At 42.3% G+C, this 17,340-nt stretch overlaps 2 protein-coding genes across 4 annotated transcripts; one reads left to right on the top strand and one right to left on the bottom strand.

The window, feature by feature from the left end:
- Positions 1-816: 816 nt before the first annotated feature.
- POLR1H (RNA polymerase I subunit H) lies at positions 817-4,968 on the bottom strand. Of its 3 annotated transcripts, none has more exons than XM_028713939.2 (5): positions 4,876-4,968; positions 3,960-4,112; positions 2,994-3,094; positions 2,332-2,441; positions 817-1,044 (listed from the first exon to the last, which is right to left on the bottom strand). In XM_028713939.2, exons 2-5 carry the CDS (start codon positions 4,087-4,089, stop codon positions 1,020-1,022), a joined length of 366 nt encoding a protein of 121 aa, XP_028569772.2. In that variant the 5' UTR covers positions 4,090-4,112; positions 4,876-4,968; the 3' UTR covers positions 817-1,019. The 3 variants fall into 3 exon arrangements, with proteins under 3 accessions (XP_028569772.2, XP_028569771.2, XP_028569773.2); XM_028713938.2 differs by having other exon boundaries at positions 4,751-4,922; XM_028713940.2 differs by having other exon boundaries at positions 4,790-4,921.
- A 10,867-nt stretch (positions 4,969-15,835) lies between these two features.
- Positions 15,836-16,822, top strand: LOC144326747 (olfactory receptor 2B8-like). Its single transcript, XM_077923528.1, has one exon. The coding sequence runs from the start codon at positions 15,836-15,838 to the stop codon at positions 16,820-16,822; it is 987 nt and encodes a 328-aa protein (XP_077779654.1).
- The last annotated feature ends 518 nt before the right edge of the window (positions 16,823-17,340 follow it).

Here is a 17,340-nt window from a genome sequence, read left to right as displayed (position 1 = left end):
AGGCACGCTTTGAAGACATCTCTGTAATAGCTGCATTAGGAATCGCCACCTTCCACATGCGCTGCATCAGGAAGATTTTGGGCATCGCATAGTCTCTGGCAAAGATGTGCTCTCCCAAACTCCCAGCATGATCTCCTGTCTCGGCAACCAACATCTATGCTGGCTCGGCCATGTCCACAGAATGGAAGATGGCACGATCCCTAAGGATGTGCTCCACGAGGAGCTGGCTTTGGGCACCAGGCCCATCGGCAAACCAACTCTGCGCTACAGATATGTCTGCAGTTGTGGCTTGAAGGCTGGCAACATCAAACCTGGCCTGTGGGAACCGCTTGTGAAGGACCACAGCACCTGGAGACAGGCAGGTTGTGTACCCGTAGAAGTGATCAGAGGAGAAATGACCACTGGGAGGAGCGCAGAGAGTAGCCTGATAACTTCCATCTTCAGAACCCTGCCTTGACTTCTGTTTCCTCGGTTGCAATGAAGTGTGACAAAGGCTGGGAATCTGCTGAAAAGACGATAGATGCAGCCCATTGCTTCTGCGCTTTCAGTAACAATCTGCTGATGTGAATCATGATAACCAGGAAGAAAACTTTCAATGAGGGAAAGCCGCTCTTCACCACTTTGATTTTGATTAGTAGTAGTAGTAGTAATAATAATAATATTAATTCTTATACCCCACCTATCTGGGTCGTTTCCAATAAAATACCAAGAGTATTCTGAAAAGTTAGTTAAAGTACAGAAGGCAGAAAATAATCCACATGAGGACCCAGCCCCCTCTCCCTCATTGACCACCAAACCAACAATAGGATGCATATGCAAAGAAAACCATAAAGTGCTTTATTCTGCGTAGAGTTACAAGGGGAGCTACAGGCACTATGCACGAAATCCCCCATCTCAAGTAACAGAATGTTTCCATGGAACCCAAAAAGGACTCCATGGCCATAGTAACTAGACAAAAATGACCCTCGTAAGTGACGTTCCTCAGACACAGTGTCCCCCACACATTTGGGTAAAGCCGATCAAGAATCTTCCTTTTCCTGGAACCTGGAAGTGAAAAACAAATACATATGTACAGTGGTACCTCAGGTTACATACACTTCAGGTTACAGATGCTTCAGGTTACAGACTCCGCTAACCCAGAAATAGTACCTCGGGTTAAGAACTTTGCTTCAGGATGAGAACAGAAATTGCGCAGTGGCGGCAGCAGGAGGCCCTATTAGCTAAAGTGGTGCTTCAGGTTAAGAACGGACCTCCAGAACGAATTAAGTTCTTAACCCGTGGTACCACTGTATTTGTAAGGCCATTCCCCAATGGAACTTGCCAACGGAAGCAACTCACAGAGAACGGTGACTGGATGACAAAGAGAATGTAGCTTTGAGTTTTGGAGTTTTGCACTCCAAAACTCTTAAGCAACCTCTCCCAGTAGTGTCCATGTAGCTACAGTACTGAGGAAAGTCAGGGGTGAGATGGATTCTCACAGGCCCTCAAAAGGCAACAGCCATGGAGGTATGCAGATCTTCCCTCAATACCATCTTATGAGACCTACTCTCCTAGAAACATGAGAACCATCATAAAGCGGTATCTCCAGCATTCATCCTAGGGAAGGACAGTGGCATGGCGATAAGAATGACTGTTCTGCATGCATAAGGTCTTAGGTTCAACCCACTGCACATCTATGTAGGGTAGGGAAAGACTCTGGGGAGCTGATGCCAGTCACTGCAGACCAGCTGGTGCTGAATGGAAAGTGATACCTGCTGAATCAGAAGGGCCATAGCTCAGAGAGAAGGTCCAGGTTCAATCCCTGACTTCTCCAGGTAGGGCTGCAAATATCCTGTCTGAAACACTGGATCGCTGCCACCAGTCAATGTAGACCATGCGTGGGTAACCTTGGGTGCTCCATACGTTGCTGAACTACAATTCCCATCAGCCCTAGCAAGCGTGGTCAATGGCCATGGATGGGGGGGGGGGTTCCTTACACCTGGTGTAGCCAACACTGAACTAAATGAACCAATGTTCTGACACAGGAAAAGGCAACTTCCTCGCCTTTGTAGGCAGCTCAGAAGAGTTGAAACCTACTGCAAAGCCCAGCAGAACCAATGGAGACTATTCACCAAGGCAACCCAAGTTCTTTGTCTCAAAACCAGGCTGGATGATGCAATCTTAATAAAAGTTTGTAGCACATGTTTCTTGGCAAATCAGTTGGGGTGGATGGGGTTGCTCATGGTGCTAATAATCCAATAGGGGACAAACAAACATATTTTGCAAAGCATGGACAAAGCGAACAGGGTGTCCAAGAGAGGCATGAACAAGCTGTTAGTAGCCTATCCTTACTTGCATCGAACGCAGGTGTAGAAGACCGTCTGCCCTTCATCCGCAGACCTCATCTGCCGCGTATGGTATGCCATGCCCTCGTTCCCGCACTGGGGACACTTCCTGTCAATCTGAGAGGAGAAACATAGGATAGATTCAGACCGGGAGGTGGGTTTCCCCATTTGGAATTTCATTCAGAGAACCCGCTTCAGAAAAAGAATATAAAGACCTCTAAAATTCCATGCTCAGCACCTAAATTGCAAATCTGGGAATTACAATTCTGCCCCCAACATTTTCTTCCTGATGTGGGAACCATGTCAGCCAGATTTCATGGGCAGGATTCAAAGTATGTTGCTGTTGTTTAAGTTCCACACTGAAAATCCAAAACTCAAAGAGAAAATTGTGCACACACTCCTCAATTCATATTTTAAAAGTGTGCATCTAAAAGTTTAATGTTGGCAGGGTCAAATTATAAATTCTGTACTCTTTTATATAGTCCACTGTAAACAAGTGTACCTGCAGGCATGGAAGAGCAACACTGTCCTGACAACACCTTGCATACCACCCCACCAGTTCTGAGCTACCTCATTTGAGTTAAAGGAACAAAGATATTGGGAGGCCTTTGCTACAGACAAATGAATCATTCCAGTATAACACCTACTTTCATTTCCCCATCCACTTACCAATGGTCCCTTGACCGCGCTTCCTTCATCCTCCGTCTTCAAAGAGGTGGACTCTGCACTGTTGAACGTGACGGATGTATGCACAATTCGCATCTCAAAAACTGTGTAGAGAACAAACGTATGAGGAACAACAGAGAACAGAACTCAAAAATGCAAGCTTAAAAGTCCCTCCTAATACTCTTTACAACAGCCTTCTATTTAATATCTCACCTGGCAGCCACAGGTGTCAAGGAAATCCAAACAGGCATGTGTAGGGACTTCCATACAGGCAACTGAGAAAGGTAGAAGCTGAGGGACAGGTGGCTCCATCCCTCCTGTGTTAGCCTGCTGCATGCTTATGCTGGCTGCTTAAGGAGTGGGTTTATCTTCTCAATATCTGGCATCAAGACAGCAAGCTGATGAAGGAGGGGTGCAGCAATTCATACACACCTGGCCCCTCTTCCAACAGTTCATTTGATTTCCATGCTAGACTGCTAGTGGTGGAGAGAAGGCAATCCTTCATCCACAGTCAGCACAGAAATGCAGCCTATCAGCCTCTTAGCAGAGAAGTAAAAAGAACAACCCTAAAATAGCAGGATAGCAACTGTTGTGGGTTTATTTACAAGGCCATTCTACACTTTCACCAATCTGAGAGCACAGAAAGCGTCCCCATTCTTTTTGGCTCCAAAATCTGTTGCAGGCACCTCAAAATACTCAAAATTTTGTGGAAGAAAAACTGGTGACCCCTCCCCCAAAACTTTTCAAGAGGGGTGCGTAATTGCTACTCCTCTTTTAATGACAAGATTCCCAGAAGTGTTATAAGTATTTACATAGCAGCTCCACATCTGAAGTTGGGTGAGTGTAGAGATGCAGCCCACAATTATACTTATGCCCACCTCTTGGATGACCACACCAGCCTTCAGGAATTTCTAACATGTCTGCCTGGGGCCTCCCCAGAATGTGTCAGGAAGAGACCAAAGCCCTTACCTCGCACATCAATGGAGTAAGAGCAACAGGGGCATGTCACCTTGTCCTGAATCCCCGGCAAAGGCAGGACAGTACCGCACTCGGGGCAGAAATCGAGTTCTGATTCAAAGCAGGAGCTGCCTTGTATCATAATGACCAAAGTAAGTGGAAACTCTGCGGGGAGAAAAACACACACATGGTCATGAAAACATCAGCTAGTCCAAGTGAAAACACATGTCAATGCTTTAGGAAAAGAAGGCTTTGGGAGCTGCTTGTGGTAACTCGTATCCCTTGCGTGACTGCCAAGCTAAATATAGTCCCGTCCATCCATTAACTCCTCCATTTATCTGGACAATCGTTCACTGTATCATATACAGTGGTACCTCAGGTTAAGTACTTAATTCGTTCCAGAGGTCCATTCTTAACCTGAAACTGTTCTTAACCTGAAGCACCACTTTAGCTAATGGGGCCTCCTGCTGCCGCCGCGCTGCTGGAGCACGATTTCTGTTCTCATCCTGAAGCAAAGTTCTTAACCTGAAGCACTATTTCTGAGTTAGCGGAGTCTGTAACCTGAAGCGTATGTAACCTGAGGTATCAGTGTACATCGTGCAAACTGAAAACGGATTCCTCCAAGAAGCCATTGTAGCAAACTTATAAGGAGTTACAGCTAGGATAAACCCATCCCGGGTATTCTTGCGGTTAAATAAAGAAATAAGAGGAGAAAGTCCTCAAACCCCCAAAATGAGCAGTTTCCTTTCTGACTTCTTTTATATCACCATATATATAAATAAATATATTGGGTCAGAACTTACTCCCCGCTAAAGCCGCTAAGGCTACAGCAGCAGACCTACAGGAACAGAACCGGAGCTCTGCAAATCAAATCAGGCAGGCGCCAGGCAGCCCGATTCTCCCCAGGCTCCCTCCCGCGTCCTCTTACTGGGTTTGATGCAGCGGCTGGTTCCGCTGATTCCGCACGTGCTGGCATGGAACACTCACTTCATTTCCTGGAGAGACAAGCTCTGGAGCCTAGAGCGCCCGTGCGTCTAGAGAGGTGAAAAAGAAAGATGCAGAGGGAAACCGCTAGAGCGTCTCCATCCATGGAGGTCTTCGAATTTCACCGCTGGAATCGCGCGCATTAGGATTAAAGGCTCTTCGACAAGCGCACTTTGGTTCCCAGTAAATGCGCATAGGATCAGACTAGATGGGATTTTCCGAACTGGGGTTTGTTTGTTTGTTTGCCTGTGTGTTTATTAGATTTCAATGCCGCCCTTCATCCGAGGATCACGGGGCGGTGTACAATAAAAAAACACAAATATCCATGACAAAAACAATAAAAACGCTTGTTTATTTGTTTGTCGCTTTGTTTCGCATAGCTTTCAACACACCCGCCAAAAATGCCTCCCAGATCAATAAGAAAAATTAAAAAACAAGATCGTCCCTGCCAAACTGAGTCTTCAAAAACATGACACAGAAGGAAAAGGGATGGGGTTGGAAAAGGAAATATGCAATGACCGTGTCCCAGATTTTAGTGGCGGACTGGCTTACTCTCAGCTAGCTAGTTATCTTACGTATACTGAGAATAAATAGTCAACAGGAAAATACAGTTTTCCAAAGCTACCATATTCACTGGCATTGCAAAGATGGTGTGAAAAGTGATTGTGGTGAATGTAAAAGCTCCTCACTGGATTGGTGGCAAGGAGTGAAACTCTGCTTCAATATATGACCATTTTCGTTTTGAACATTTTATTTTTTAAATTAAATTTCTATTTTTATAAAGTTTTTTATTAACAATTTCAACATAACAATATATCAAAACATATCATAGTCATTATTTCCCCCCTTTCCCCCCACTCCCCATCAAATCCTCAGTGCCCCCCAAGACTTCCCTCAGCTCTTCTCTCTGATTTCTCAACACATGCTATTCTCTGCATATTATAAAATTATATCAATCCTTATATTATCTATCGACCATGTTATCAATCAATAAATTTGTGTATGTTTATTCAAAACCTGCCAAGGAGTCGAATTCATTTTGTTGTCTTTTTAAATACTTGGTAAAAAGTTCCCTTTCTTCTTTAAAGCCACAGTTGTCCATATCTTGCAGTTTGTATGTCAGTTTAGCTAATTCTGCATAGTTCATCAATTTCTCTTGCCACTGTTCCTTTGTTGGGATTTCCTCATTCTTCCATCCTTGTGCTATAAAGACTCTTGCCACTGTTGTAGCATACATGAATAAATTCTTTATTTTCCTTGGCAGGTCTTGTCCTACAATCCCTAACAAAAATGCTTCTGTTTTTTTTAACAAATGTCATTTTAAACATTTTCTTCAATTCATTGTATATCATTTCCCAATTTTTTAAAATTTCTCTACATTCTCACCACATATGATAAAAGGTCCCTTCCTTTTCTTTACATTTCCAACATATGTTTGACCCGGTTTTGTACATTTTTGCTATCTGTACTGGTGTTATGTACCATTTATACATCATTTTCATATAGTTTTCTTTCAAAAGAGAACAGTCTGTAAATTTTAATCTATTTTCCACAGTTTTTCCCAATCGTCAAATTGTATATTATATCCTATATCTTGTGCCCATTTGATCATGACCGATTTCACCTCCTCATCTTTTGTTTCCCATTCTAACAGAATACTATATGCACTCTTCAGCAACTTCACTTTCCTTTCTATGACTTCCTTTTGAAATCTAGAAGTGGTGTAACTAAATCCTTTCTTGTTGTCTTCTTTGTACATCTCATGTAATTGCCTGTAATGTAACCAACTCTGAAAATGATGCTTATTTCCTCATACTCTTTTAGTTTCCATTTTCCTTCTTGATCTTTTAATAAATCACTGTATGTAAGCCACTTTCCTTTTTTGCCAAGTGGCTTCAGCAGCAAAGCTTCAATTGGTGAGAGCCACCAAGGTGACTTTTGTTCTATTAAGTCTTTATATATCTCCCAGACCCTCATTAATGATTTCCTAATTATATGATTGTAGAATCCTTTATGTACTTTTCCTTTCCCATACCATAAGTATGTGTGCCATCCAAATCTGTTATCATGGCCTTCTAAGTCCAATGCTTCTTACTTTTCCAGTTTTATCCTGTCCCTGATCCATACCAAACATGCAGCCTCATAATACAATTTAAGGTCTGGGAGGGCAAAACTGCCTCTTTCTTTTGTGTCTGTAAGTATTTTTTGTTTAATCCTTGGCCTTTTGCGCCTCCCCCAATAAACTTGGAAATTTCCTTCTACCATCTTTTGAGCCAATCATCTTTCACCATTACTGGGACTATCTGAAAAAGAAAGAGCATTTTTGGCAAAACATTCATTTTTACCACTTCAATTTTTCCTAGTAGGGAGAGGTTCATTCTACTCCATATTTCTAAATTTCTTTTTATCTCAAGCCACACTTTTTCATAATTATCTTTATAAATGTTTATATTTTTTGCAGTTAGCCATATCCCTAGATATTTTACTTTTTTATAGACTTCTTTCTCAATACTTTGCTCCAACTCTTTTTTCTCTCCTTCCTTCAGATTTTTTACTAATAACTTTTATTTCTACTTAATTTAAATCCTGCCACTTCCCCAAATTTTTTATTTTTTTCTATAACTCTGGGGAGAGTCTTTTGGCTCTTCCACTGTAATCACTAAATCATCAGCATATGCTTTCAATTTAAACTCACTTTTCCCAGTTATTATCCCAGTGATCTCTTTATCTGCTCTTATGTTTCTAGTAGGTACCTCCAGAACCAGAATGAATAACAGCAGTGATAGTGGATATCCTTGTATAGTTCCTTTTTGTATCTTACAGTCATCCATTATCACCTGATTTACAATTAATTTAGCTTTTTGTTCTGAATATATTGCTTGTATTCCTTTTAAAAATATGGATCCACAATTAATTTCTTCAAGTAATTTTGTCATAAAATTCCAAGAAACATTGTCAAAGGCTTTTTCGGCATCTATAAACATCACTGCTGCTTTCTTTTCATTTTTGATCTCCAGATATTCTATTTCATTCAGGATATTTCTTATGTTCTCTTTCGTTTGTCTACCTGGAAGAAATCCTGTCTGATCTTGATGTACATACTCATTTAATATTTTTTTGCTAGCTAAAATGTTTGCAAATAATTTATAATCATTGTTTAACAATGAGATAGGCCTATAATTTTTAATTTGCAGCAAAATATGAATCTTGTTTTGGGATTACTGTAATATAAGCCTCTTTCCATGTTTCTGGGATTTCACCTGTATTTAAAATCTTATTCATAACATCTTTCAATGGGTTTACCAATTGTTCACTTAATTTTTATAATACTTTGCAGTTAAACCATCTGGACCCGGTGATCCCACTGTGCTCCAGAGGCTTTGAGTTGCTTTCGCTGAAGCCAGGAGAGCAAGAGGGGTCGATGAGCGCTGCAGCCCCAGTAATCTACTGTATAGACCACAGCAGCAAATCAGATCCACTTTCCCCTTCCCAAAAGCAGCAGCTCAAAGCACCTTATGAACTATGAAAACAAGCATTAAAAATATTAAGAGCCTCGGATAGAAGATCACCAGGTTGATGAACTAGAGGGAATTGACAGAAAGGACTGACAGAACCCGAGACCAGGAAGAAGAGATGGTGGATGAAGATTGGAAGAAAGTTCAAAAAAATCATTTGTATTTTTCTCCTTTTTTATTTTTGAAGTATTGTAATTTCTTTATTGTTTGCTTTTTCTTTTCTTTTCTGTAATTGTTAAACTTTAATAAATATCATTATAAAAAAAAACCACAGAAAACATTGTTGTTGTTGTTATTTTATTTCTACCCCGCACTTCTGGCTGGATTGCCACCAATAGTCGCCAAACCAAAAAGCAGCATCAAGGAAGAAGAACATAAAGGGTCCAAAACGAAGAATCAATAAACTAACAGTTAATAACTTTGCTGAACTTGTAACACAAGATTCACAACTTGGGCACAATTATAGCAGTTTGAAGTTCTTCTGCGAATGACGAAAGAACTCTGACGAAAGTCGCCTTCCCTGAGGATGTCATGCGAGTGGCAGCTGGCCTTTGGGACTGCATGTCTTAATAGGGAGCCTGCCTCTAATTGTTCAGCTTGAGGTTTGATTCCCTGAGGCTCCGTGATGTGCAGGAAACTTCCTTGCATTGTCCATTAGATTCTGGAGACGCAGCAACAACAGCCCCTTCTTCAGTAAGATCCCCATAAAGCCAGCTTCCTTCCCCTCCAATGCCCTGCAAGAAGTAGGCTTAAGCTGTGGGAGGTCTCTAGGTACATGTAGTTGGGGTGCAATTCTCAGCCAGAATAGCAACGATGCTGGGGTGAAGTAGACAAGTTGTGGGGAGAGGGAAGATCCAGCTTCTCCCTTTTATTTAATCTTTGAGGCTCTACAGCTATCTCTCCAACCTTCCTATCTGTTTCCATTCTCCAGATCTTACTCTCTCCCTTTCCCACCACAAACACACACACAAAGAATGGACGCTTCCTCCCATCTAACTTCTAACTGCATTCAACTCCTTTCTCTCACCTCTTTTTTCTGTCACAAGTAAACACATCAACATTTAATTCATTATAGTCTATAATCCTTGGACTCTTTCCTGCGAACATAGCATTTCCTTTCTTCATATTCCACATCTATCATCCATCTTTCTGTCTGTCTGTCTGTCTGTCTGCCTGCCTGCCTGTCTGCCTGCCTCTTTGTACCTCTCCACACCTGTCTGTTTCTCTTTGCTTGACTTTCTCCTTCCATGCTGCCAGCCTCTCCCTCAAGCCAACTTCTGCACGGCCTGTGATCTCTGGCCATAGCTTCCTGACCATAAAAGCCTATCCAGAGTGCATCTGTTGATGGGAGCGAAGCCCCGAGACAAGCTGACTGCTCTGGTCTCCAACAAGTAGCAGAACAAAAACCAGAGCAATGGATTAATCCCTAGAATAGAAGCAAAAGTTGTTTCCTTAGTCATCACACAAGAGAAGAACTGGAAGAAGGGAAGGCGATTGTTACGAAGACAGAAGTGAGGTTAGGAAGCGGCCGACCCAGCAAAAAAACAAAAACTTTATACTAGAGTACCGATATACGTGAGATGAAAAGGAGAGCTCAGATTAAGTGGTGTTTAGTTTATGTCTTTCGATCTATGGGAAGCAGCCTTTTCCTTCATGCAGAGGTGAGTATTGTAATTTGCTTTATTTACTCCTGCCGGAAGTTTCTAGTCCTTGTGGTTTTGCAAAATTTTGTGCCAACTGGCCTTTGCATCTGCCTCCCCAGAAACACTCTTCAGTGCATATTTGTTCTGATTTGCCCTCATGGTGCTCTCTGGGCGGTCATACCCAACCCCACTTTTAATACAGTTTGTGCCTGCAGAAGCTTTCAGATGGCCATACTATTTCATTTCCAAGTAGTGCACAACCTGAAACATGCCGCTGAAATCCTGTAACTTTTTATACCACAGCTTTTCCAGTTTATTTTTGTCCTGCTGCATGTGGACAGCAATAAAACGCTAGCGTTGAGGAAGCATCGCAGAACTGGGGGCTCGTCGACACCTCCGCTTATCCGTTGCCTAGACAGAGAAGGAGAAAGCAGTGGAGCAAGAGGAAGTGTGGACAAGCCCTAAAGCAGGACAAATCCATTACTAATTCATTGTTGGGGGGACGCGGGTGGCGCTGTGGGTTAAACCACAGAGTCTAGGACTTGCCGATCAGAAGGTCGGCGGTTCGAATCCCTTCGAGGGCGTGAGCTCCGGTTGCTCGGTCCCAGCTCTTGACAACCTAGCAGTTCGAAAGCACATCAAAGTGCAAGTAGATAAATAGGTGCTGCTCCGGCGGGAAGGTAAACGGTGTTTCCGTGCGCTGCTCTGGTTTGCCAGAAGCGCCTTAGTCATGCTGGCCACATGACCCGGAAGCTGTACATCAGCTCCCTCGGCCAATAAAGCGACATGAGTGCCGCAACCCCAGAGTCGGTCACGACTGGACCTAGTGGTCAGGGGTCCCTTTAATTCACTGTTACTGTGTCAATAACATGTTGCAGAAGACACATGCAATAACACACCCATCTAGAAGTGTCCTTGGTTGATTTTTCTTTCTGAGCTCCCCCACCCCACAACTTCCTTATACATTCATTGTTTGAAGTTGCTCTATTCCTTGACTGTATTGTTGCCCTTTGTCTTTATCTGCACCTCTTTCAGTTCTACAGAACTGTGGGAGAGTCAGAAACCAGAGCAAAACACAGTTTTCAGTATTTATTATTATTGTTGAATTTATATACTGCCCTTCATCCAAAGATCCCGGGGCAGTTCACAACATAAGAACACAGAATGAGAATACAAAATACATAATAAACCAAACACAAACCAATAACACATACAAAAAAAAACACATTTACAAAGCCATAATAAAACCCAAATAAGCCCATAGGAAGTCCAGGGGTTGAAAGCTTTGCATATTAATCCATGTCATATTTAATCACTTTGAGATGCTTTATAGGAAGTGATTCACTAATTAAATCATCACTAACACCATGCTCCTTTATTTTCAGTCCCTTTCCTAATAATTACTGGCACTGAATTGTTTTGTCTCTCTCTTTTTATTCATTGCAGCACACTGCTATAATAAGTGAGCTTTCTGATATGGCCCCAGGATGTATTGGGAAAACCTTGGGAGCCCACAGCCCCATTCAGACAGCGTTAGCATGTTTGTGAAATTCAGACCCCTTTTCCCTGGTATGCATCACTTTAGCCTTATGCTGAATTTCACTTGCTCTGCTGTTGCCTGTTTAGACAATGTTGGTTTCGGAGCTCTTCGGAATCTGAGATTTTACTATGATGAATAGTTTACTGCCATTATTAGAAAACCTGACTAGTTCAAGTTGCACCCTTGACTTGCTTATGAATCATTTAAGTAAAAGCAGTCTCTCTCTCTCTCTCTCTCTCTCTCTCTCTCTCTCTCTCTCTCACACACACACACACACACACAATTTTATATTTTAGAATATTCATTTAAACAACTTTAAAATATCAGTGCCTTCCCTTCTTCTCTTTCCATAGTTCATTTTACATAACACAAATTCCTGCATATTTTACATAAACCAAACCATTCAGTATTCCATTATTACATCCATCAAAACTTATTTACACTCTTGAATTTATCTTAATACTGCCAACATTTTCAAACGTACACAATTTTCACCCATATATTCAATAAACATTTTCCAATCTTCTTTAAACGCATGTGAGGGGGAAAACAAAACCCCACAGCTTTCTTGCCCCCACAGACTGTCAAATTGGGTTGCAGGCAACTAAGTTCTACTCAGAGTAGAGCCAATGAAATTCATCAATGGGTCTACTTTGAGTAGGAATAGCAATACAGACCGTTGTCTCCCCTTGATCTCTTGGGTTTTTTTAACCAGTAACATAATCCATAAGAAGAGTGAATCTCAAACTGTGGTGTGCGGATCACCAGTGATCCACAAGTTTCATTCAGGTGCTCTGTGGGGTTGTTCATATTAAATATGAATATTGCATAGATATAAATGAATGTGAATATTTTATATGGATATACATATAGATATTGTATATGAATAATTGTATTTTTATTCTATAGAATGCAATTTGTAACACAACAAAATAGAACGCCAGAAATTAAAACAATTAAAATGCAATTAAAAATCACACAGCATCTACCACAGCACTTTACAATTATTACAACACAAAATGAGAATAAAAAAAACATAATAAACCAAAGACAAACCAATAACACCCACACAAAAACACATTTAAAAAGCCATAACAAAACCCCAATAAGCCCATAGGAAGTCCATGGGTTGAAAGCTTGGCATATTAATCCATGTCATATTAAATCACTTTGAGATGTTTTATGGGAAGTGATTCACTAATTAAATCATCATTATCACCATGCTCCTTTATTTTCAGTCCTAATAATTACTAGCACTGAATTGTCATGTCTCTCTCTTTTTATTCATTTCAGCACACTGATATAATAAGTGAGCTTTCTGATATGGCCCCAGGATGTATTGGGGAAACCTTGGGAGCCCACAGCCCCATTCAGACAGCGTTAGCATTTTTGAGAAATTCAGACCCCCTTGCCCTGGTATGCATCACTTTAGCCTTATGCTGAATTTCACTTGCTCTGCTGTTGCCTGTTTAGACAATTTTGGTTTTGGAGCTCTTCAGAATCTGAGATTTTACTATGAATAAAGATCACTGCATGTGGTCCCTTTCACGTATCCTCGAACATTTCTCTGATGAAAATAGGGACATCCTATTTAATAAATAATAATAATAATAATAATAATAATAATAATAATAATAATAATAATAATAGTTTTACTATTTATATCCTGCTCATCTGACTGGGTTGACCAAGCCACTTCCAACATATATAAAAGGTAAAGGTACCCCTGCCCGTACGGGCCAGTCTTGACAGACTCTAGGGTTGTGCGCTCATCTCACTCTAGAGGCCGGGAGCCAGCGCTGTCCACAGACACTTCCGGGTCACGTGGCCAGCGTGACGAAGCTGCTCTGGCGAGCCAGCACCAGCGCAGCACACGGAAACGCCGTTTACCTTCCCGCTATAAAGCGGTACCTATTTATCTACTTGCACTTAAGAGTGCTTTCGAACTGCTAGGTGGGCAGGAGCTGGGACCGAACGACGGGAGCTCATCCCGCCGCGGGGATTCGAACCACCGACCATGCGATCGGCAAGTCCTATGCGCTGAGGTTTTACCCACAGCGCCACCCGCGTCCCTGTTCCAACATATATAAACATATATAAAAACATATATAAAAACATATATAAAAATGTTTCCCAACATATATAAAAACATATTAAAACATTAAACATTTAAAAAACTTCCCTATATAGGACTGCCTTCAGATGTCTTCTAAAGGTTGACACAATCGCCTCTCCCACTTTGTGGTTCTCGCTTGGATCCCTAGCATACTCTAGAGCAGAGTGGTCCAACACATGGCCCTCAAGGCCTTTTTTGGCGGCCCTGAGCACCGTATGCTGCCCACCACCTGCAGCCCTCGCATTCCCAAAGCTGGATAAGTGAGTTGCTGGGCTTTGCAAAGGAGGAGCAAGGGCTCTGACAGGGTCTTAGGGTTTGCCTCCTTCCCAAAGCCTGATTAGTGCTTTTCCAGCTTTAGGAAGAAGGTGGGAAGGTTCTAGGATGCCGTCGGAGCATCGTGCCTCCTTCCCAAAGCCCAGCCCTCGCTTCTCTGGCTTTGGGAAAGCAGCATGAGGGACCCCCTAAAATCTTGGCCTCGCTCCCCTGCCCTGCATGGCAAGGCAGTGTGCAGCTTGTGGGTTCTGTGTCGAAATTCTCTTGCGGCCCACTTGGTATGAATAGTTGGACTGCCCTGCTCTAGAATCAAGGGTGAGGAAACAAGCTGGGAGATGATTCGAACATGCATGGAGGAAAACTCTGTTGAATGAAATTGAACACTAGTGAGGGCTCATAGAATCATCGAATTGTAGAGTTGGACCCACAGGACCATCTATTAAAAACCAATAATTTTAAAAGTTGTGTGTCCTTGTTTCTCAATTTGATCCTTTCATATGGTTTTCTGGTCTTTCATGCATTGTGAGTTGCCATTATTTTTATTGATTATAGTTTAGTAAATCTTTATTATACAGTGGTACCTCGGGTTACAAACACGTTGGGTTACAAACACTTCGGGTTACAGACTCCACTAACCCAGAAATAGTACCTCGGGTTAAGAACTTTACCTCAGGATGAAAACAGAAATCGTGCACCGGCGGCGCGTCAGCAGCGGGAAGCCCCATTAGCTAAAGTGGTACCTCAGGTTAAAAATGGTTTCAGGTTAAGAACGGCCCTTTGGAACAAATTAAGTTTGTAACCAGAGGTACCACTGTAATTATTAAATGTAAACTGATTAATTATTATTTGCTGATATTTGCCGTTTACTTATTGAATATTGCTTTATTTGATGTAAGTTGTTTATTTTAGAGTTACGTTTTTATTATGGCTTCTTTGCATTGGGTCAGAGCGTTATTAGGTGTGAAATTTGCTGTCTATTTGGTGGTTTCTTCAGCTTGTAAACCGCCTTGTGCATATCAATAAAGAAAGGGGGCATGCAAATTAAAAGTGAAATGGAATGAAATCTAGTCCAAGCCCCTGCAATGCAGGAATATGCAGCTGTCCCATATGGGGATCAAACCCACAACCTTGACATGGTCAGCACTAACCTTCTTTGGCAATCCCTCGTAGCCAAGTAAGATTGTCTTCCACAAAAACAGTTTTAACAGTGAGTCTGTAAGTGACTGTGGAAGCCAATTCCTAGATCCACACGTCTTTCAACAGTGGAGACATAGGTTTCCTGGCGGGAGTTGATCATGGGGAAGGTCTGCCAAACATGCCTTCCTCTTAGCCCTGAGTTCATGCTTCTTCGAAGTCCACAGCACTTTTGGTAAGGGCTGTTCTCCAACTGGAGCACTGTAACCTACTGAGTCATCAAGCCTACCTAGAGGAACTAAAGGCTGCCTCCATTGCATCCCCATTGTGCCATTCAGCAAAGCTTTTCCGGGTATGGAGATGACAGCAGCACACTAAGTATAACTTGGACCAAAACTTCAGAGGCCAGAGCTCAAGTGCCAGTCCAAGTATGGAAGTCCTATGAGGGGTGATGGACCCTCCTTCCTTGGTGGTTCTTAAGCAGAGGTTGGATGTCCATCTGTTATGGGTGCTTTAGTTGAGATTCCTGCACTGCAGGGAGTAGGACTAAATGATCCTCAGGGTCCCATCCAACTCTACAGCTCTATGATTCTGGGAGAATGCACAGTCTCCCAGCCAAATAACTATTACTTCCATTTGCTGGTTGTCTGTGATTCATTAAGGTCTCCTTGATGTTACAGATGATGTACAGGGAAGCATCATGGGAAGAAGGCAACCGAAGCTACCAAGGAGAATTCATCTTACTGGGAGTGGCTGACCGCCCACGCTTAGAAATGCTGCTCTTTGCCATTATCCTGATCTGCTACGTGATGACCCTGTTGGGAAACACAACCATCATTGTGGTGTCACGACTGGACCCCCATCTCCACACCCCCATGTATTTCTTCCTCAGCAACCTCTCCTTCCTTGATCTTTGCTTCACCACCAGCCTCGGACCACAGATGCTGGTGAGCTTCTGGAGGAAAAACAAGTCCATCTCCTATGGCGGCTGTGTGGCTGAGATGTACATCTCCCTTGCTTTGGGCTCCACAGAATGTGTCCTTTTGGCTGTCATGGCCTATGACCGATATGCTGCAGTCTGCCATCCGCTGCGCTACACTACCATTATGAACCATTCTTTATGTTTCACAATGGCTGCCATCTCCTGGGTTAGTGGCTTCAGCAATTCACTAGTGCAGACCGTGTTGACATTTAGGATTCCACGATGCGGAGAGAACCGAATAGACCATTTTTTCTGTGAGGTGCCTGCCTTTATCAAATTGGCCTGTGGGGACACCTCACTCAATGAAGCTGTCCTCTTTTTTGCCAGTGTGGTCATCCTTCTGTTACCAGTGGGCCTGATCACCATCTCTTATTCCTACATTGTGGCAGCTGTGTTAAGGATCCACTCAGCTGAAGGCAGGCAGAAGGCCTTCAACACCTGTGCTTCCCACTTGATCGTGGTGTCACTATTTTATGGGACGGCCATTTTCAGTTACCTCCAGCCCCCGTCCAACTACTCCCGCGACCGGGGCAAATTGGTTTCCCTTTTCTATACATTTGTCACCACCATGCTAAATCCACTAATCTACACCCTGAGGAACAAAGAGGTACACAAAGCTCTTGCAAGGGTAATGAAGAGAATCCCAATAGCTCCTAACTTTATTCAGCAGCTCAGTCTTATGTTTTAATAATAAAAAATCTCACAATAATCATCTGTATGATTCCCCTTCCTGTGGGAATTTGTCGCTTTTCTAGATCCTATATTAATGAATGTTTCTTTTGTGAATGTTTTATTGCTGTTATGATTACTGCAATCTTATGATGCTGTAATATTGTTTTATTGAAATTTACAGAACCTTTACAGAAATTTACAGAAATTTACAGAAAGGTGGGGTGGAGATGTTGAAAATAAATAAATCTATCTTTCTTTCTGTTCTGGCCCTTGCTTCTTGACAGAGTACTCCAATTCAGGTTTCTGTTTCTACCAAAATATTTTATTCACGGATTACTATGATACATAGGCACCACAGCAGACAGGAGATGGTAGTGCTGCAGCAGGACATTTATCTGATATCTAGCGCAAGCCCCCTTTTCTCTCTCTCCCATAACGCCAAAACTTGTGGACCTCAAACGAAGCTGACTGTTGAAAGATAAAAGAAATTATTTCTCCTCAAAGTACATATATAAATTTTGGCGCTTGCTCCCA

The sequence above is a fragment of the Podarcis muralis genome, chromosome 2 (genome assembly GCF_964188315.1).
Source record: "Podarcis muralis chromosome 2, rPodMur119.hap1.1, whole genome shotgun sequence".
NCBI classification, from domain to species: domain Eukaryota; kingdom Metazoa; phylum Chordata; class Lepidosauria; order Squamata; family Lacertidae; genus Podarcis; species Podarcis muralis.
This window is presented reverse-complemented; position numbering and strand designations above follow the sequence as displayed.

What these genes read in the sequence shown, in the direction of transcription:
- POLR1H (XM_028713939.2), bottom strand. Translation starts at nt 4,089, where the DNA reads ATGATACAAGGCAGCTCCTGCTTTGAATCAGAACTCGATTTCTGCCCC. An exon ending in GCGCGGTCAAGGGACCATTG is followed by an intron (nt 2,442 to 2,993) that starts GTAAGTGGATGG and finishes TTCTCCTCTCAG; the next exon opens with ATTGACAGGAAGTGTCCCCA. An exon ending in TACACCTGCGTTCGATGCAA is followed by an intron (nt 1,045 to 2,331) that starts GTAAGGATAGGC and finishes TTTCACTTCCAG; the next exon opens with GTTCCAGGAAAAGGAAGATT.
- LOC144326747 (XM_077923528.1), top strand. Translation starts at nt 15,836, where the DNA reads ATGTACAGGGAAGCATCATGGGAAGAAGGCAACCGAAGCTACCAAGGA.